Source organism: Entelurus aequoreus, linkage group LG08 (genome assembly GCF_033978785.1).
Source record: "Entelurus aequoreus isolate RoL-2023_Sb linkage group LG08, RoL_Eaeq_v1.1, whole genome shotgun sequence".
Classification (NCBI taxonomy): domain Eukaryota; kingdom Metazoa; phylum Chordata; class Actinopteri; order Syngnathiformes; family Syngnathidae; genus Entelurus; species Entelurus aequoreus.
In genome coordinates this window covers 35,538,951-35,559,915 of record NC_084738.1, presented here as the reverse complement: position 1 = coordinate 35,559,915, position 20,965 = coordinate 35,538,951, and the positions used below count along the sequence as shown (strand labels likewise).

The 20,965-nt window shown below is 39.6% G+C and overlaps 1 protein-coding gene across 2 annotated transcripts in view; it reads left to right on the top strand.

Annotated features, from left to right (window-relative positions):
* The window catches only part of jmjd1cb (jumonji domain containing 1Cb), a 257,366-nt gene extending 237,068 nt beyond the window's left edge, over window positions 1-20,298 (top strand). Inside the window, exons 15-31 of one of the 2 annotated variants that reach the window (XM_062056388.1) lie at window positions 408-2,820; window positions 4,965-5,166; window positions 5,426-5,640; window positions 5,724-5,876; window positions 6,166-6,255; window positions 6,749-6,873; window positions 7,213-7,441; window positions 7,527-7,747; window positions 9,213-9,560; window positions 9,649-9,817; window positions 9,908-9,998; window positions 10,892-11,022; window positions 14,652-14,774; window positions 14,919-15,058; window positions 16,501-16,677; window positions 16,802-16,933; window positions 19,101-20,298. In XM_062056388.1, the coding sequence (XP_061912372.1) occupies window positions 408-2,820; window positions 4,965-5,166; window positions 5,426-5,640; window positions 5,724-5,876; window positions 6,166-6,255; window positions 6,749-6,873; window positions 7,213-7,441; window positions 7,527-7,747; window positions 9,213-9,560; window positions 9,649-9,817; window positions 9,908-9,998; window positions 10,892-11,022; window positions 14,652-14,774; window positions 14,919-15,058; window positions 16,501-16,677; window positions 16,802-16,933; window positions 19,101-19,193 (5,052 nt within the window). In that variant the 3' untranslated portion in view covers window positions 19,194-20,298. The remainder of the gene's footprint in view (window positions 1-407; window positions 2,821-4,964; window positions 5,167-5,425; window positions 5,641-5,723; window positions 5,877-6,165; window positions 6,256-6,748; window positions 6,874-7,212; window positions 7,442-7,526; window positions 7,748-9,212; window positions 9,561-9,648; window positions 9,818-9,907; window positions 9,999-10,891; window positions 11,023-14,651; window positions 14,775-14,918; window positions 15,059-16,500; window positions 16,678-16,801; window positions 16,934-19,100) is intronic. The other variant, XM_062056389.1, reaches the window with a different exon arrangement.
* Window positions 20,299-20,965: the final 667 nt, after the last annotated feature.

Below are 20,965 nucleotides of genomic sequence, written 5' to 3'. Positions count from 1 at the left end.
TACTCGCTGTATTTAGCTGGATTAAATTAAAAACCTGAATAAATTATTATATTTATATGTTCATGTTATTAGCACCTAAGATATCTAGAGATTGGTGCTCTAATTGCCAGATAGTGATTAGCGGCACAAGCTGCCAGCTAGCTGTTACCGTTGTTATACTGTGTTATTTGAAAAGCTTAGTATTTCACAATAGGAAGGTACTTTTAGGATTAGATTAATTTAAAACACAATTACAATTTTATGTAGAGAGTCCCAGCTCAATCTCTGCCTTAGTTTGGGGGTCCGTGGCCTGAAAACCAGAAGACCCCTGTGTTAGAATATTACTTTATACAGCTCAAGTCTGTTCAGTCACTTTTTTGTTTCACTGAAAAAGCAATCTTTAATTAAGAACATGTTTGTTTTCCAAGGATGCTGTGGACCAAACCAGTAAATACAAAGAGGAGAATCGACAAATCTTGAAGGAGAGCATCGAAGTAGCCCCTTTCACTGCCAAGATTCAACGCTCAAGTGAACCTGGAAGTGACAGGGATAGAGAGAGAAGCCGAGACCCCGTTTTCCCCATCAGGATACCAGCTCTTGCTTCCCCTAACCCTAAGACGGGCCACCCACATCCCCATATTATCCAGTCAGAAAAGAGCAACTATTTCACCACTTTGTCCAACAGTGTTGTAAATGAGCCCCCACGATTGTACCCTTCCAAAGAGCTCAGCTCATACTATGAGAAGGTATCAATCGGCGCTTCAGGAGTTGTGGCCAGTGTTGGAGCAGCTGTCTCAAGTCAGGGTTCTTTGTCTCTAGGCAACTACAATGCCAAAGTGTCCCTCTCTAAGCCACCTCCCCTAATTAAGCATCATCCAGAAGGAGGTGAGGGACTAGCTGGGAAAATCACAGAACAGCTCAACCAGCAGGCGACAGTCCAACATCATCACACAGTTGTAGAAAGGATGGAGCGCTGCAGCCCTGCCATTTCCCCTTCCTCCTCCACATGTTCCTCTTCAGCCTCCAACCACTATCCTCATCATCATCACCACCACCACCACCACCACCCACAGCAACACAACTTCAGGGCAATGCCTTCTCTTCACAGAGCACCCGTCTTCCATCCACCCACTCAGCATGCGCTGGAATGCAAGGAGGCTGCAGAGCGAGAGCGGGAAAAGGAACGGGAGAAGGAAAGGGAGAGAGCTGGCTATGTTGGACGTCTGTCTCCACCAACTCTTACTCCAATCCAGCCAGTTACCTTAGCAGCAGCTGGTGGCAAAACATCAGTCGAGCAGCAAAAGCCCCCCACACTACTACCGGAACTCAGGGATGTCAAAGGGCATGGAAATACTGCCTTAGTTGCCTCTGCTGTCAATGGGGAGAATATGACATCATCAGGTGTGTGGAGAGGTGGTGACATCAGTCAAGAGAGGGGAGCTCTCTTTGTGAGAGAGAAAGGAATGACAAGAGGCAAGCCCCAAGCTGCAACGGCTTCAGTCATAGTGTGTCCATCGACGTCCATCAAGTTTGACAATCCTGCAAACAAATCTGGTGCAATGAGCCCAGACGAGTTACCTTTGAGGAGGTTCTACTCGTCAAAGTTTCAAGGGGAGTGTCAAAAACCCGGAGAGAGTGTTCGAGATCATGGAGCTAATCGAGTTATTCAACCCAACTCTAACTTGGATGACATGTACATCCATTTTAAAAGAAACTCAATGCGTGGCATGCAGGAGACTGCGGGAGCCAGTTCCACAAACTCTGTTCACAGGACTGCTTTTTCATCAGCTATGCAGAGTAGAAGCGAGCCAACCACTCCTGAACTGGCCTACTCAGCTTCGGCTCGTCAGGTGCTCAGCCAATCAAGACTAGGAGAGCACCAGGGGGTGTTGGTTTCCGGTACAACATCGCCAGGGGGATCCTTGCCTCCCCCTAGTCCGTCTGGCACACCACAACCCAGCCCTAACCTCACTCAGAGACCTAGCCCCACTTCTGGCTCCAGTCAGGCGTACTCCCCCTCTTTTGTTCACCTCAAGAAGCACAAAGCTGCATTGGCAGCAGCCCAGTCAAAAAATAGCAGCCTCTGTTCTGCTTCTATGTCTGTCACAACTGGAACATCATCTCTCACTGTAGATTCTATTGACAAAACCTACAACTCAACTCCTCCAACTGCCTCCAAACAAGCGTCTTCGATGGATAGTAGTAGTAGTAGCAGTAGCAGCGGCTCAGCAAGTGGCAGAACGACGCCAGGAAAATCAAGTCCACTGCACAATGGACAGTCCTTTGGGCCTGCTTCAACAAGTAGTGGGCAGGCCAGTAACTACCACAAACTGAAGAAAGCCTGGTTAACTCGGCATTCTGAAGAGGATCGGAGCACAACTGCTACTAAGAGCTCAGCTAGTACTAAACCAGAGAAATTACCCAGCACCAGCAACACCACAACTATGTCAGAAATGATCAAACCATGTACTGTCAACCTCAGCGCCTCTACATCCAGTGAGGTGGACCTCAGCAAGGACACTGCAAACAAGGGAGAGCGAGAGAAGCTCTCAGAGGAGAAGACCGGTGGGCCAACAGAGGAAAGGAAAGTGTCATCCTCATTGAGGCGAGGAAGCAAACGAACATATGAATCGCCTTCAGAGAGTGGCGGGGATGAGTCTGACGCCAGTGAAAGCAAGCTGGAGGGCAGAGCCAAGCGCCAGCCTAAACCAACTTACAAAAAGAAACAGAATGACATGGCCAAAAAGAAAGGGGACAATGAAAAGGAGGATGACGACGTAAAGCCCAATGGTATCTTTCGATCAGCTAAAGAGAAAACCAAACTCAAACTGGCCAGCAGCAGTAAGTCTTTTAATGCAGATATTTAACAGTGTATCTTGTTTGGCTATAATTAATAATAACTAGGGTTGTCAAGTGATTAATTTGTTTACTCTGATTAATGACACTCTTGAACTGGGATTAATCAATATTAATCACATGTTATTTGCTTGCATAAATAAAATTAGCTTTTGAAAATGCTCTAATATTTGGATACAAATGCAATTTTGTAGTCAAAATGTCATATTTTTTTAATGTTTTACTGAACTGCAAGTCTTTGATTTGCTCAAAATTTGGTTACAGTAAGTATAGTAAGAATTACCTGCACATTTTAAAAGTATTTGCAATAATATAGCAAACAAGGTACAGATGTACAGTACATTAATAATGTAGTCAGCAAAAGTAAGTAATAAGCAACTTTACATCTACATCTGCATTTACTCTTCTTTAGTTTAACCAGTTTAAATAAACAAGCGTATTTACCTTTTATCTCTATTTTTATACAAACTGCCTTTGTACGACAGGATTTGGCGTCATGAACGACATCTTGCAGCGCTAGGTCTTTACAGATGTTAAGTGGCCGACATGCGTTAGCTGTCCATTTAGAAAAGGCATTGTTTAATTTATTGGTGCAGCATAGTTTTTTGTTCTCTGTTTGCTGTTATGCTACCAGCGCCATTGTTACGTTCATGTTTCACTTTAAGATGTTATTTTCAGACATGTGAAATATCAGTGAAAGTGCGGAAATCCGCATTTTTAAACATTCATTTTCGCGTCAAAGTATCACTCCTGTGTCTTTTAATGGAAATATCAAAAAAATACGATCCAAACAAACTTTTTTGATCGCTCGCCTCAGCCGCAGCTACTCGCTGTTCCTCACCACAGTGAGTTTCAGGGCAGGGAGGCAATCAGGGACACCAGAACAAAGCTTGCTAGTTAACAGTTAACAGTTAACATTAACGATCTAACTTGTTGTTGCCTTCGTTCGCTCTTGATGTGCGCCACTAATAAGAAAGTTTGTCGCTGCAATACTAACTAATTACCTGTTTTATCTAAAGTTTTGTCAGTTTGTTTAGAAGGGCGCAGAGCACACCGCTTTAACTATCATAATACGGGCGTGTGACGTGATCATCATTAATTTATGATTATGCAATTTTTTTTTTTTTTAATTAATCACATGCGTTATCGTGTTAACGTTCTCAGCCCAAATAATACCATGCAACTTTGCAACTGATATATAATCTTAGGCTGCCTGCTTGGTTGATAAAGTAATTTTGTAACTTGAAGGTTGCTGGTTTTTGCGTCAAATCCATGATAATCCCAAAGTTCGAGCTGGACACCCAGCCCTCTTTTGTACCTGTTGCTGTCTCACAGTACCATGGTTAAATACATCAAACTAAAATACACTGTGCTGTATCAGCGATAGGGATAGGTATTACATTTCTTTAGAGAAATAAGCAACCAGTAAACCAATTATTTATAATAATTGTATTATTTGTATATCTATATGTTATATAATATTAATAATGATCATGTTTTTGAACAATTGTTTTAACATTTAGTCCTAAATGCTTTGTGACAAACAAACAAAAAACACCTAACCCCCAAGCAGACGTTACTGTATGTCGTTGTTCATGGTAAATAAACAATACATTTACAGACTTGCCAGATTTTTTTTTTTTTAACAATGATTGATTAACAAGTGCATACATTATTGTTCAAATAAAGGACATTGTTTAAGCACAAGCATGCTATAAAATGAAGTCCTTAATGGGAAGCGACTATTAAACATTAGTGTTTTTAAAATAACTTCCATAAACAGAATATGATTTAACAGAAAGAGACAATTTGTAATGATCAACTGGGTACTTACATTTACACTTCAATTCTCTCCCTTATTCATTCAAACTGATCCATTTAGTCAGAAATATAAGGAAGTGGAACTGGATGAGGATCAACAAAAAATTTCACCAATTTAGTTTTTTACTACACAGTCATATTAAGCCAATTTTGTCACGGACTAAACATATTTTACATTTAACAGTAAGTTTGTGTTGTTGTGTTGAATGATGGGTGCAGTTATTCTTAGGTCAGGTTAGCATTTATGTTTCTTCTAAGTAAATTAAAAAAAATATTTTTCTTGACTTTGCAAAATCCATTTTTTCCAGATGGTATCCCACGCTCTGTCCTGAAGGACTGGCGAAAGGTGAAGAAGTTAAAACAGACCGGAGAGTCTTTCCTTCAAGATGATTCGTGCTCAGAAATTGGACCCAATTTGCAGAAATGTCGGGAGTGCAGGGTGATCCGCAGCAAGAAAGGCGAAGAGCCAGCCCATTCTCCCGTATTCTGTCGCTTCTACTATTTCAGACGGTAAAGTTGATGAATACTGAAAAAAAAACTATTTTTATATCCTAAACAATTTTAAAACATGTTTGAGGTTTTTGAGAAAAATGGGTCCAATAGCCTTTAATTTCTCTCTGCAATGCACATTTTATCCCATTAATGGTCACATAAGCTTCTATTCTAAAAATTAATAATTTGTTCTCAGTTTTTTTAGGTGCTATTGTATTGTCTCTATGTATTTGTTAACTTTACATGTGGTTTTTTTTCTTTCCCTCTCACCATCCAGGCTTTCCTATAGTAAAAATGGAGTAATCCGGGTGGACGGCTTTACCACTCCTGACCAGTTTGATGATGAGGCCCTTGCCTTGTGGATCCCCGGAGCAATGGAGGAGAACCACCTAGACCAAACCACAGCCAAGTACATCCTCAGCTTCATTGGAGATATGTTTTGTCAGATGGTCGTGATGGAGAATACAGCAGCCTCCTGGGTCAAGAAGGATGGTGTGTGGTCTTCAAAAATGGCTAACATTCTTACGTAACTCTTTCTAAACTTTAAGGTTAAACCCCCTTTGTATGTGTTTTAGCCAAACTAGTATGGAAGCGCGCAGTTCGGGGCGTGAGAGAGATGTGTGATGCCTGTGAGGCAACGCTCTTCAACATCCACTGGGTCTGTCAAAAATGTGGTTTTGTTGTCTGCTTGGATTGCTACAAGGCCAAGGAAAGAAGGAGCTCCAAAGGTCAGTTGTATTTATTGTTAGACAGTTACAAGCAAGGTAAAAGGCCACATGTGCTCACTTAACCAGGATTCTGCCAGATGACAGGAAATAATCCAAATAGAGGTTTATATTTGTATTGCAGTCCTACACACTACATTTAACATGAACACAAGATGTAATGTATGTACTGTAAATAGATGCCACCATCTCCTGCTTAACTACTCCGCAGCTCAACAGAGTTAAGTTTGTTTCATGTACAGTATGTTTCCAAAAATGTACCTTCTGACCTATATCTTTCTTTCTTCGTCAGATAAAGACCTATATACATGGCTGAAGTGTGTGAAAGGGCAGACTCATGATCACAAACACCTCATGCCAACACAGATCATACCTGGCACAGGTACAGTACACAATATTCTTCATTTAAATGTTCTGTTCGTTTTGATTGACACTGCAAAAAAAGCATTTATTTAATAATGTTTTTCAGTGTGGTTGTAGTTTGCAGTGGTGTACAACAGTACTTTTTTATCAATGGCGTATAACTTCTTTGGAGTGAAGAAGGCAGATAAAGCAAAAGCCATTTTCAAACTGTACATTTAGCCATAATTTAATATGGGAGATCTACACAAAGTGCAAAGAGAAAGTTGCTAGAGAGCTTAAAATGGTGCAGTGTATATGTACTGCGTTATTTTTTTTCTTCCTGCGGAGCTATACTATTTTAGAAAATAAAAACCCACTTTAACTCAAAGTTAGGCCAAAATTATAATTATTTTGGGTTTTTAATTAAGTGCCTAGTTCTTGTTGTTGTTAAGCAAGAATTCCATCTCATCCACTTTGTACAATTACATGTATATTGTTAAACTTCATCTTCGCTTTTTTTAATTTTATTTCAGTGTTAACTGAATTAGTGAAGTCCATGCATTCGTTGAGAGAAAAACACAACATCAAATCGCACTGTGCTTGCACAAACAAACAGAACCTCCTCAACAAAATTCCAGCCACCAATGGGGTCTCACAGGTAAAGTGATATTTTTCATACTACAAATTATCTCTCCAAAAACAGTCTGAATTTTAGGTGAATTATGGATATTTTGCATTTGTAAATAAAAGCATAGCCTCCAGCAGCCATGATGCACCAACATTTAAACTGAGAATCATAATGTTAATGGTTCTTCTGTTTTTCACTTTATTGATATTTTTTGATATTATAATTTCTTGTAATTTGAGTCGTAACAAGCCATTCTATTGTAATTTATGTATATATTTTAGGTTACCATCAACAAGTATCTAAAAATATTGGACCTTTTGTATAATTTTGTGGTATTGATATGACCTGTGGTCCTTACATCTCTGAAAGGTACTGCAGAATGTTCTGAATCATAGCAACAAACTGTCTCTGGTGAAGACTGAGCCACGATCTCAGCAAAACTCTGATCAAGGAGGAACAAAGTTAGAGACCAATGGAGGAGGAGGAAGAAGTCCTGCCAGTGATGCGGGGAGTGCTTCAGTTACTCCACCAGAGTCCCAGTCACCTCTGCATTTCCTGGCCAACCTGGCAGAGCAAAAATCCAGGGAGGAAAAGAAAGGCAAGATTATTATTTTTTTTTCTTCTAAATGACAATTGACTTGAATTTTCCTAAATGGTTATGTGATCAACTCTTTGTCTAACAGAAAACAAAGACTCTGTGTTGTTGGGTAAATCAGTGAAAGAAGACAAGGAAGGGGATAGCCTTGAGGTCCTGCAACAATGTAAAACCACATCATTGGTTGCAAACAGTACAGAGCAGGGCTCCACTCTCAGAGATTTGCTCACGACCACTGCTGGGAAGCTGAAGCTGGGCTCCACTGATGCTGGGATCGCCTTTGCACCAGTATACTCAACTGCTTCACAGGTGCACACACACATTGTTAGCAGTCACTTTGATTGTGTAGCCAGTTGGTACAGTAGGGCTCAACAAAAGTGATTTTGTGCAATTGGAATGACTGGAAGCTACAAAACCAAATGTTTTTAAGGAGCGGCTGGGGATATGTTGCTTTTTCATCTACCCAGTATCCTTATTGGCCTGGGGTGATTTTTCTTTTAGCAGCCTCAATAAAAAAATCTGGTTAACTTAGGACATGGAATTTGGCCAATTTTAACGCTAAGGTGATATATTATTAGGGGTGTCTCAATCAAATATTGATATTTGATTTCGGCCCGATATCGGCAAAGAATTATCAGATTCAAGCAGTCCTGCAGCAGTAAATATTGCTGCAGGAATGATCGACAGTAAAGGTAACATCTAAATGTCCTCCAATAAGCACTCAAGGTTAGTCTTTTCTTGTATTCTATTAAAGTAATTTACAAAAGATAAATGTAGGCTATAGGCAACTAGGAGGTAGCATCTACACAACTGCTGAGCACGCAATGCAAAGTTGTCAAGGCAGAAGCATATTTGAAAGTATCCAGTAACAAACGTGTCAGTGTGTATTTGATTCAACTAACTGCGACATAACTTAATGAATTATTGTGGCCACTAGGTGTCACCCAAAAAATAATTATGACTCCACTTAAACTTGAATACAGCATAAGTTAACTCCAGATGGTTAACAATAAATAGGTTAGTGTTTTCATACCCACCATTGTTCTCTGTTTGAGCAATGTAATTAATCAAGTATTTTCTAAAAGTATATATAATTTGTGCTGATATCATATCAGCTAACACTTAACGGTCCAATATCGATATACTATTGGAAGTTAAAAAGTTGTATCGGGACACCATTATATGGTATTATTCAATGAAAGAAAGAAAATGTCTACACATTTACATGTATGATGTAGTGTAGTGTATGGTCTTTATGTCTTTTGTGGGTTTTTTTTTTCAATTGTTTTGGACATGCTTAACAAGTTACATTACACATGATTATATTTCGCAGCTTAGCCGCCTTTTTTTTAAATCCATACATCAATTTTCTACCGCTTGTACCTCTCGGGGTCGTGGGGTTGCTGGAGCCTATCCCAGCTGCACTCAGGCAGAAGGCGGGGTACACCCTGGACAAGTCGCCAACACAGAAAGACAGACAACATTCACACACTAGGGACCATTTAGTGTTGCAAATCAACCTATCCCCGGGAGAGAGCAATACTTATTGTTGACACTTGGTTGGTAAAGGTTTATCATCATGCTATTGCGTAGCTGAAGCCGCTTTTATTAACTGGAAGAAGCACAAACCACTTTAGATTGTGTCATTCAAAACCGTATTGTTGGCTTTGAAACTGAACTGTACCCTTTGGTAGAACTGAACATTTGTGGAAAATCTGGTAAGGTTTCATAATCTCGGAAATAACGTGTTTCATTTTTCCTGTTCTTGTTTAAGACTGGAAAAGGTGGGCGCTCCATGCCCAATATACTAGATGACATCATTGCATCTGTTGTTGAAAACAAAATCCCTGCCAGCCGACAGAGTATCGCCACAAAGCTTTCAATCAAGCAAGAGCCCGTCATCCCTGTCAACCACAGCAACCCCTCAGCTGTTGTCCCAGAAGATACCAAAATGGACAGGAAGAAGTCTATGCTTGTCATGACAGTGATTTCAGAGGACTCATCCAATCAGTATCCTGATATTCCTCACTGCTGGCTAAATAATGGACGATTACTGTGGCTCAAAGATCACCGTAACCAGAATAACTGGAAGCTGTTTAGAGAATGCTGGAAACAGGGACAGGTACATGTCATTTGTATTTGTAGGCAGTAAGGGTATATGGCATACAGTATATCATCATTAATATGTGTAATTTATATGTTTTGTGTAGCCTGCGTTAGTGTCTGGAATCCACAAGCGACTAAATGCCACTCTGTGGAAAGCGGACTCTTTCAATCAAGAGTTTGCAGACCATCAGGGAGACCTTCTCAACTGTAAAAACCAGGTGGTCTCCAACTCAGGGATTAAGGAGTTCTGGGATGGATTTGAGGACATCACCAGTGAGTTTCTAAGTCTACACTTTGAAACTCTGAACTTAAATTTAAAGATGTTAATTCGGTAGTCTAACCATGGTCCTGTGATATTTTCAGAACGACTCAAGTCCAAAGATGGAGAGCCAGTGGTTTACAGACTGAAAGACTGGCCTTCTGGAGAGGAGTTTATGGCTCTCATGCCATCAAGGTTCATACTTTCACCAAACGTATTTACCGTATTTTCCGGACAATAAAGCGCACCGGTATATTAGCCGAACCCACTTAATTTTAGAGGAAAAAAACATTTTCCATATATTAGCCACACCGAACTATAAGCCGCAGATATGTACGCTGTGAAATGGGTTATTTTAACAGAAAGTTTCTCTAAATGTTTGTTTACATACCTTAATTGTTTCTAAACAGTGTCTGTAATACGGCAATAAAAATGGTGATCAAACAAAACAGAAGTCATGGTCATGGACCCACTAGCTGCGGAAGAGAGCTCTCCAAATCAGCTAAACAGACTCAATAACTTGTGAAACTGAAACAATACAAAAATTATTCTGTTGTAACTTAATAATACTAACACAGATTGCTAACAGCGATAGCGTCATTACATTACAATAGCATGTACAAATATGCATGAAAAGACGCCTACAGACATCACACATGGGACAGTTTAGTAAGTATAAACAGTTTTAGTTATACTGTAAGACTTACAAACGTTTCTTGGAGTGATAAATGAAGAATCCATACAAGTAGAAACGCTACAGACGGCTAGAAGACTGAACGACACTCTGATTAAAAAGTGAGCGAAGTCGTCCAAATGATGGCGCCATAACACAAACAATAAAACACTTTCTCAACGTATTTGCTTGTTTTTTAAAAAACTTTTTGTTATAAACGTTGGTGAAGAAAAATTCCTGAAATAAACCGCACTCTCTTTTAAGCCGCAGGGTTCAAAGTGTAGCAAAAAAGTAGCGTTTTATAGTCCGGAATTTACAGTATCTGTTATGGAACGACACACATTACTACACAAGTCAAGGTATTTGGAAAAACTATTTTTAATAGTAATAAGCCCAACTTTTGTCCCCACTGTAGGTACGATGACTTAATGAAGAACTTGCCACTGCCTGAGTACTCTGATCCAGAAGGCAACCTCAACTTGGCCTCCCATCTGCCATCCTTCTTCGTTAGGCCAGATTTGGGGCCGAGACTCTGCTGTGCTTATGGTAAGACCCCAGTATTTAGGCCATCATGACATTTTTTTAAATGTATTTTAACCATAAAAAAGCATAATGTTCAAGGCCACATGGTTACTTTTTAAAGAAACTATATTTTTAAAATTATTATAAGTATTTTCATTGTCTTGTTGTGCTTAAAGCAATGGTCCATTTGGAGTGGTCTTTTGGAGGTCCCATATGGACAGTTAACTTTTTTTGACATCGCTTATTTACTCGACAGTACATTCATGCACATAGTTAAACGGGCTGTTTGCAACTTGCTCACAGTTGCATTTTTCAAACCATAAAATATACAAAGAACACCACCGGGTAGCTTATGCTACCATTAGCGGTTTAACAGAACACATTTTTTTTAAATGACTATATTTTTCACAATTACTAATTGCTGTATATTAAATAAAAGTTGTACGTCGGCCTGAGGAATTTGTGTTGCGTTCAGGCTTGTCGCCCACCCTGTCTCGTCAACACGTCGTATGCGCAGGGAGCACGTGCAGTCCAACGGAAACCACTAACAATTTGCAGTTATGTTGTTATGATAGACCTTACAAACAATGATAGCTAATACCAGTTATCCAAATTGCAATTTTTTGCAAAAAACAGAGTTAATGCGCGTGTACATTAGGGTTCTTCTTTAATGTGTTTTAATCGTGGCGGTGAGCCACAGCAAATTATTAGCCGCCACATCTTAAAAACGAGGGAAAACGTGAAAACATATTAAAGTAATATAATGTATTGTAGTGTCCAGAAGAAGACACACACATTCTAATGCTCTTTTTTAGCTTTTATTGCGAGTCTTATGCTAAAAACGGGCTGATTACTGTGTGCACACACGTCTCCGTCTTTCACTTCTAGACATACAAAAACATTTCTTCATTCTCTGCTAACACACAAGCATTCACTTTTAACACCAGCAGGTAGTTACAGAATTAATGGATGTATATAAAATTATTTATTTGACTCGTGATGCAGCGAAAATTTGGCCGCCGAAAAAAAACACACTTTGATCATTGGAACAGCTCTGCCTAAACCGGATGTTGTGAAGACATTGGCAATACGCACTGGGTTGTCTGGAGCAAAGGCAGTATGTTTGCGCTGTGGATGTTCTTTAATGTAGCCGAGATTTAACCGCGGACAGGCATCTTTAACATTTAAGATGACAGTGGCAGCTTTTAAAGAGAAGCAGGTTCGCAGCAGCACGAAACAGGTGTGACATCAGGCTCTCTGTAGCTCGCTTTTTGTCGCCGATGTTAGATTTATTGCTAGACGTTTTTAATAAGGACAAAGTGACTAAAGGGATTGGAGAAATTTAGAGAAAAAAATTCTCAACTAAATACATCAACAATAAGCGATTGAAAAATAGAGCAAAACGAAATTATGTAAGAAAAAATATGTTAATACTATAATTCATAACAGATTTGTTTTAAATGCATGTCCTCTGCATTTGACCCATCCCCTTGGGGAGCAGTGGGGAGCAGTGGGCAGCAGCGGCGCCGCGCCCGGGAATCATTTTGGTGACTTAACCCCCAACTCCAACCCGTGTTGCTGAGTGCCAAGCTGTATACATTTTGTGTAAAAAGGCAGTTTGTTTGTGATGCAACCTTAAGTAGCCAGACTTGGGGCTGGCCTCTTCTGCTTATTGGAGCTTGTCGTACAACTGAATGACGCATTACTGCCACTAAGTGGTTGGAAGTTGTATTTTAACAGTCATATTTATGATGTCTTCAACGTTAGCGACCCTCGCAGCTTACAGGTGCAAAACTGAGTGCTTTGCTCTCCTCTAGGTGGCGCTCGTGTTATGTTTTTAACTTACCGTATTTTTCGGACTATAAGTTGACGTTTTTTTCATAGTTTGTCCGTGGGTGCGATGTACACTCCGGAGCGACTTATGTGTGAAATTATTAACACATTACCGTAAAATATCAAATAATATTATTTATCTCATTCGCGTGAGCGACAAAGAAAATGTCCGCAATCATCACACACACGTCAGCAGTCGTCACTCACACGCCAACCAATAAGAATTCGGCGGGGGCGGGTCATGGCAGAAGTGCATTGTGGGTCATGATATGCTAACTGCTATATGCTATACGCTACTGCCGGAGCTATTAAAATGGATCACATCAACATTGGCGGTAACTTTTAAAAACTAAGAAGGACTGAACTAAAATGGCACCGAAAAGGAAATCATATACTGCAGATTACAAGCCGGACGTAGTGAAATATGCTGCAGAGAACAGCAATCGAGCAGCAGAAAGAAAGGACGCTAGCGGGGCGAATACCAGAGGTGACACAGAGGAAGAAGATTTCATCGGATTTAGCGATCGGGAGTGACAGATTGTTTGATAAACGTATAGCATGTTCTATATGGTATAGTTACCGTAATTTCCGGACTATAAGCCGCTACTTTTTCCCCTCGTTCTGGTCCCTGCGGCTTATACAAGGGTGCGGCTTATTTACGGCCTGTTCTTCTCCGACACCGACGAAGAGGATTTCGGTGGTTTTAGTACGCAGGAGGAAGACGATGACACAATGATTGAAGACTGACTTTTCATATACCGGTAGGCTGGTTATTTTGATAACGTACAGGCGAGCACTTTGTATTACTTTGCACCGTTGTATTATTTGTACTCTGCACGAATGCTGTTCGCCATGTGAAAGATGTGAAATTTTGATTGAATGATTGAAAGATTTATTGTTAATAAATGGGACGCTTTGCGTTCCCAAACAGTCATCTCTGTCCCGACAATCCCCTCCGTGGTAGCAGGAACCCCTATATACTACGGTAATTACACATCAAAACCCTGCGGCTTATAGTCGGGTGCGGCTTATATATGGAGCAATCTGTATTTTCCCCTAAATTTAGCTGGTGCGGCTTATAGTCAGGTGCGGCTTATAGTCCGGAAATTACGGTATTTGAATGACTCTTGCCATGATGTGTTGCGTTAACATACCAGGCATGTTCTCAGTTGGTTATTTGTGCGTCATATGGCGTACACTTATTCAGCCTGTTGTTCACTATTCTTTATTTATTTTAAATTGCCTTTCAAATGTCTATTCTTGGTGTTGGATTTTATCAAATACATTTCCCAAAGAAATGCGACTTATACTCCAGTGCGACTTGTATGTTTTTTTCCTTCTTTATTGTGCATTTTTGGCCGGTGCGACTTATAGTCCGAAAAATACGGTAGTTCCAAAAAATGTTTGCCACATTTTGATGAAACTCTCAGGAAATATCAGGAATGGGATAAAGAACAAATTAATCGATTTTAGGGGTGATCCAGATACCCGTCTGGATTCAGAATGTTTTGAAAGGATCCTTTACTATTGGAAGATACTGTCTGCGCTCTTCGAGTGCTTTTCTAGTTGTTTTGTTGTAAAGGCCTCCTCCCTAATAAACACCTTGTGCGTTATGGACACCTGATCCTCTGTAAACACACCTGGTCACTATTTGAGGAAATAGTGTAAAGAATGTGTACATGTTCGGACTTTTATCCATCTGTATGAGGATGTAGCATAGCAGACAACCACAGTGTTGTTTTCCAACCAGGCATACCTTGTCCTGTCATGCTTCTACAGAATCCAAACTTGTGAGGACTCAGTTGTTTATCTTCTTGTAGGTGTAGCTTCATCTCAGAACCAGGACTTTGGGACTGCTAACCTCCATGTGGAAGTCTCAGATGTTGTCTCCATTCTAGTCTATGTCGGCGTGGCCAAGGGCAATGGCGTCTTGTCCAAAACTGGTAAAATATATTTAGATTATGCAAGCGAGTATTAACGTTTGATTAATCATCAGTTATCCAAATTTAAAAACAATTATTAATCTGATAAAAATTATTATCATTATTACCACAAATGTATTCACATTCCATTTTGGTGCTTTTAAGGAGTGTTAAAGCGCCTGGAGGAGGACAATCTAGATGAGGGAGTTCGTAGGAGGCTGAAGGACTCCAGTGAGACACCGGGTGCGCTGTGGCACATCTACCTCAACAAAGACATGGACAAAGTCAGAATGTTCCTGCACAAGGTAAGCATTGTGAGATATCTGTCAACCCTCCAGTTTTCCCTAAAAACACATATTTTGATCTCCTTTTTCCGAGCATCCTCCCGTTCCTGTATTCTCCTGTTTTTTTTAACTAACTTTATATGAAAAATTCATATTTTACTGGGAAAATTGGGCAGGATGGAATAAGTATGCATTTAATTGTCTCACATTGTGATTATTGTCATTCAACACTGTAGAGAGTTGTAATGTTACACTGTACGTACCGTACTTTCTGGGCTATAGAGCACTATTAAGCCACACCCACTAAATTTTAGAAGAAATACATAAATTTACATGTATGAGCCGTCCTGGACCATAAGCTGCAGATATATACCGGTACGAAAGATTCTGTAAATGTTAATTAACATACCTTAATTGTTTCCAAACGGTGTCTGTAACACTGCAGTAAGCTGCGTAAGCTAGCTGTCCAATCAGCTAAACAGACTCAATAACTCCACGGTGACATTTTGGTAAATTTACTGAGGAATTTGTGAAACTGAAACAATACAAACAGATGGTCATTGTAAGTTAATAAGACTAACACAGACACTTGTAAACGTCTTAGCGTATTCGCTAATGCTCACGAAGCTAGCTTGATTACATTAGGATGGCACTCACAAATATGCATGAAAATAACTCTTACAGACATCACACATGGGATGGTTCAGTAAGTGTGAATTGTTTTAGTTATATTATAAAACTTACAAACATTCCTTGGAGGGATAAATGAAGAATCCTTTTGAGCAGAAACGCTATAGATTAATATACTGCCGGCACGAAACAAAGTAAATTGTCTACCCGCAATACCTGCAGTGAGAAAACTCATCCCAAAGATGGTGCCATTGCACAAACAATAACACACCATTTCATTGTTTGAGATAGGCTCCAAAATATTATGGCCATTAGATAAGAAAAATCCATAAAATTAGCAAATTAGCAACAACGTTTTATAAGCCACAGGATATAAAGCGTAGGAACAAAGTAGCAGCTTATAGCCCGGATAATACGCTATTTATTTACTTTGTATTGTGCTGGTGGACCCAGGAAGAGTAGTATTTGCTGTGGTAAACATTGATGGGGATCCACAATAAAATAATAAAAAAATAATAATGTGTGTTCTAACAGTGCTTGCGATATCAACATGGGACAGCAATTGTATCTCCTTCCTCAATTTTTGGTTAGGTCTACATAGTTTCGATGTTATTAATGAGATTATCAACTTTGGCTTTTGAGCTGACATTTAAATAAGAATTCGGTTTGTTTACAGAACTACTTTGTAGTAGAAATTCGGTATCAAAAACAACAGGAGGACACTCAGTGGATACATTGTGTCCATCTACATCCATGCATTCTAGTTTCTGTAGATACTGACTTTCATCTATCCCCATTTCCTCTGTGCTCCTGTCTCCCAAACACCACGTCAGCTCTGTAAGGAGCAGGGATTGGATATGTCAGTGGAGCAGGATCCAATCAGAGAGCAGGGATGGTACCTGAGCAAGAAACAGCGCCAGCGGCTTTCGGATGAGCATGATGTTCAAGGCTGGACTGTTGTGCAGTTTTTGGGAGACTCTGTGCTAATACCAGCTGGGTCTTTGCACCAGGTATACACGCACACACATAAATTATTAATACAAAGAACCACTGATCTTTCCACTGAAGTGTATTCTTGCTGTTCCCTTGACCAGTTGTTGTCTGGTATTGTAACCTTCGAGTCTTGTCTGGCAGGTCCAGAACCTTCACAGCTGTGTTCAGGTCATCAATGACTTTGTGTCTCCTGAGCATGTGGCCAACTCATTCCATCTAAGCCAGGAGCTTAGACCCAACAATGAGGAAGTCAACTATGAAGACAAACTACAGGTGAGCTCTCATTAAATAGGAGCCAGAACTGTACAACATTATCACATTAACACATTTTACATCATGTAAACAAAAACCTGTTTTTTGAACCAACAATTAAGAAAAATGCACTACCATGCATATATATTATTCAAAATGTACATCATATTAGAATATACTATCAATATTAACTGTCAATGAAGAAACTATTTGAAGCTATGATTTTAACAGCACAAGAGATTGCTCTGTTCTGAACTCCTGTTTTCATACAGCAGTTGTATTGAGCATAATGCAGGCTAGGCCTAGCACAACATCATCAATAATTATAATTGTTTTATTCGTCTCTTACTTTCAGACAGGGTGTAAGAGGGTTCACTCTGCATCGCTCTCAGCACCTGAGCGCATTTATTCAACAATTGAATGAACAAAGTGAATCATCTTGTCGCTCATCCACAATCTTTGTCTATGTGAGCAGACTGAGCGGGACTGCTAGCTTAGGAACCCGAAGGGCGGGCAGAGAGCCTTGTTAGTCGCTAATGAGAACGAGCAAGTATGCAAAATTGTTGAAAAGGGATGACAACAAAACAAACCCAGTGTTTTCCAACTGGGGAAAAAAACTTCATTTCAAGATGTTCAATATGGATTAATGTGCAATTCTTGCTAACATAGATTTAGATTCCTTATTATTTTGTATTTTTGTATACTTATTTAGATAGTTAAGTCATTGACCTTCCGATTACAATGGTACAAAAATACTACAGTAATGAAAGGGTTACTTGCGTTATTTTTTATCATTATAGTTACATTAGTGCTTTTCAAAATAATGCTGACAATAATCGCGTCTATTGGCAATCATTTGTAAGACAATATATCGTCTAGCAAAATATGTTATGGGCCTAGCCTAATGTTGGCCAGAAGAGTTTCTACATGCAGGAGGCTTTGCTTCTTTACGCCCCAAACTAGTTCAAAAGAGAAAGAACAGCGCCTCTAGTGGCTGCAACCAAGTATTGTACTGTATGTTGTTCCAATTGTTTTGCCACATGATTAATAAACAATCAATTACACACAGCTGACCAAATTTGTAACAATCATAAAATCACTTACTATACCCATACCTAAAATAAAAGCATTGTTGTTTAAATGTTTCAAGACTGTAGATAGCTAATATTTTGCATCTGGTATTGATTTAAAACATCTTGTGTCAACACAAACCCCCATTTAACAGCTGAATAGTCTTTTAAAGATCAAATCTAATGACTGTTAAAACTTTTGGTCTTGACCAGACCTGGGTTTTTTTTTTGACTCTGGGGCCGCATTGGTGGGTAAAAATGCGTGCGTGCGTGTATAGATATGCACACACACACATATATATATATACACATATAAACATATATGTATATATATATATATATGCATATACGAAACGTTGTTTACAGCACAAACCCGTTCAAGATTAGACAAACAAACAGTGTACAAGGTTACAGAACAGGAACGCTGATGGGTCGCCACAAGGCGCCCCTAAAAAGATGGGAAAAAGGTCAACGCTGGGGGAGAATGAGTAAAAAAATACAATCTAGACTGGGCTCCTAAAGGGGCCCAGTCTGGAGTGTGAAAAAACCTCCATAGCAAAGCACATATATATATTACAACATACATCTCCAGACTTGCAACAAAAGGGAGGGAGTGGGGGCCACGGAATGTCTCTTTACTTCCCAGACAAGCGTCTAGAGATCGATCTTTTACAATAAAGCAAAATGCAACAAACACGGCGATAAATGAATGCTAAGGACAAAACCCCCCACAGATCCATATGATAATAATCCAGATATCACTTTTCTGCAGAAAAATCTGCTTCTGTGTCCCTCTCTGACACTCACGTTTCAGGCTGGCTGCTGTAAACAAACCCTGCCCACTCTGCTTGCACCTGCTGAAACGTAGATCACCGTATATCACTCAAAAGTGCAGATTCCAGCCATTAAAATACTCTATAGTTCAAGACTTGCGGTCATTTGAAAACTGCACTGCACATCGTATTGGCGACTCCAGTTTCGACGGTAAAAGTCGTCTAAAGAAAATAATTTGTAGACGTCCGGCGGGCTGGGTTGAAAAACGTATGTCTTGACTGTAGACAGCCCTGTACTCTCTGCAGTTAAGTGACTAACATCAAGTATGTCTTCCTGTTCCGCAGGTGAAGAACATCTTGTATCACTGCATGAAAGAGGCAGTGAGCTCCTTGAAGCGGAGCGGCTCTGAGGAAGACGAGGAGGAGGAGAAAACATGACAGCTCCGCCATCTTGGTCACACTTTCCAGAGCGGAAGTTGTGTCCCTTCCTCCATGCTTGATGTGTCATGTGATCGCAGGAGGTGACATTTAGCTGCTACGTGGTGGCAAGTGGCGGCATCCTAGCACCTGACGCTGAAGGAGAAGTGGACTGGAGCGAGTGACTAAAGCCTTCGGCCTGTTGACCACACCACAGGACATGTGGGACAGTGCTGCTCGCCAGCCTTATTCTCGCCACTAAAGTGCTGCCGGCCCACAGGTTTGAATCCCTGTCTGTGACAAGAACCCACACACGACTTGTGCTGATTACAGAAGATCACCAGCAGCAAGCAGCATCAGGATGTAAACGTCATCGCTGATGTTTGAACAAAACAATGTTGGAGGAAAAAAAAAAACTTGAGGGGGGAAATGCAAAAAAAGTTATCTGTATGTGTCAGCAAGTTCCTTGTCAGTCCCTTGTTTGTTCTCGTTGTCTTCTTTTTGTCTCTTTTCATGCCGTTTTCTCTGTGAAGATGTATTTTATAGCTTTATGGAAATGTGATGTTAACGGGACAAAAAAGCATTGCTGTAAATGTGACTTGTACAGTTTGGTCTTCATGTTTTTTCCCTTGGTTTCTTTGCTCTACATGGTCTTCAGTTATACGGCTCTACTGTGAGAGAGGACACACGTGCACCAGCTCTGCCTGAAACTGTCCTCATGCCATAAATATTTTGGTTTTTTTTTGAAGATGAACTGCCAAACTGTTGTAAAGACTGTCTAATGTTGTATTATGTACAGAAAAAAAACTACAAAATTGCTTCTACACTTCTGCATTTTATGAGAAACATATTCCCTGTAAACCTGAGACGTTTACAAAAAAAGATGTAATTTATTTAAGAAAATTGTTTTATCAGATTTTGTTTTGTTCAGATTTACTATGGTGAAGTTTTGAAGTTAAAAGATGATTAAGAACTAACTATAAAGTGTAAATATATTCATATATACATTGACTGAGATATTTTTATAAAACATGGCTTGCTTCGATTTCAAATTTGAAAGTGTTACAATGCTTTGTACATTGAAGTTAAACGGGGTTTTACATTTTCCATTAAAATGGATTTATCGAACAATTGTGGTTTCTTCTTATATCGTATACAATAATAAAGAAATAAAAGGGAAAAAGTTCAGGGTGTACGCCCAAAGTCAGCCGAGTTACAGCTTGAAAAAAATGTTGAAGGCTTTGTTTGCTTTACAATGTTTCCTGTGGGCATGTATTAACTCAAGAATGTGTTGCATAAATTAAGATTAATCATTGAAATAAGTGTTCTGTAGACCAGAGGACATTTGATGCCCTCTTGTATAATTGGCCTGCAGCACATTCTAAGAATACATTATAACAATTTTTTGGGGGAAAAAACAGTGAAAGTTGGGAAAAGTATTTTAAAATGTTACTAATTACACCAATAATAAATATTTGTCACTTACCGGTACATGTAAATAAGATGTCTGTTTTTTCTTCAGCTGTAAATAACTGCTTGCGTTGGCTGACCATGACCAGCAGATGGTAGTGTTTTCCCAATTTCACTGTCTTTCCATTGCAATTAGGCTGATACAGTAACTTAAGTAGCAAGTGTGATGTTTAACTACAGACACCTAATGACATCCAGCCTTTTGTCATTCCCAAGAGATATACAACAGATAAATAGAGAGTCCTTTTCTATGCCTATGACATCTTGCCTCTAAATAGTTAAATCTCTAACAATACTTTAAGAAAGCAATTGTCTGAAAAATA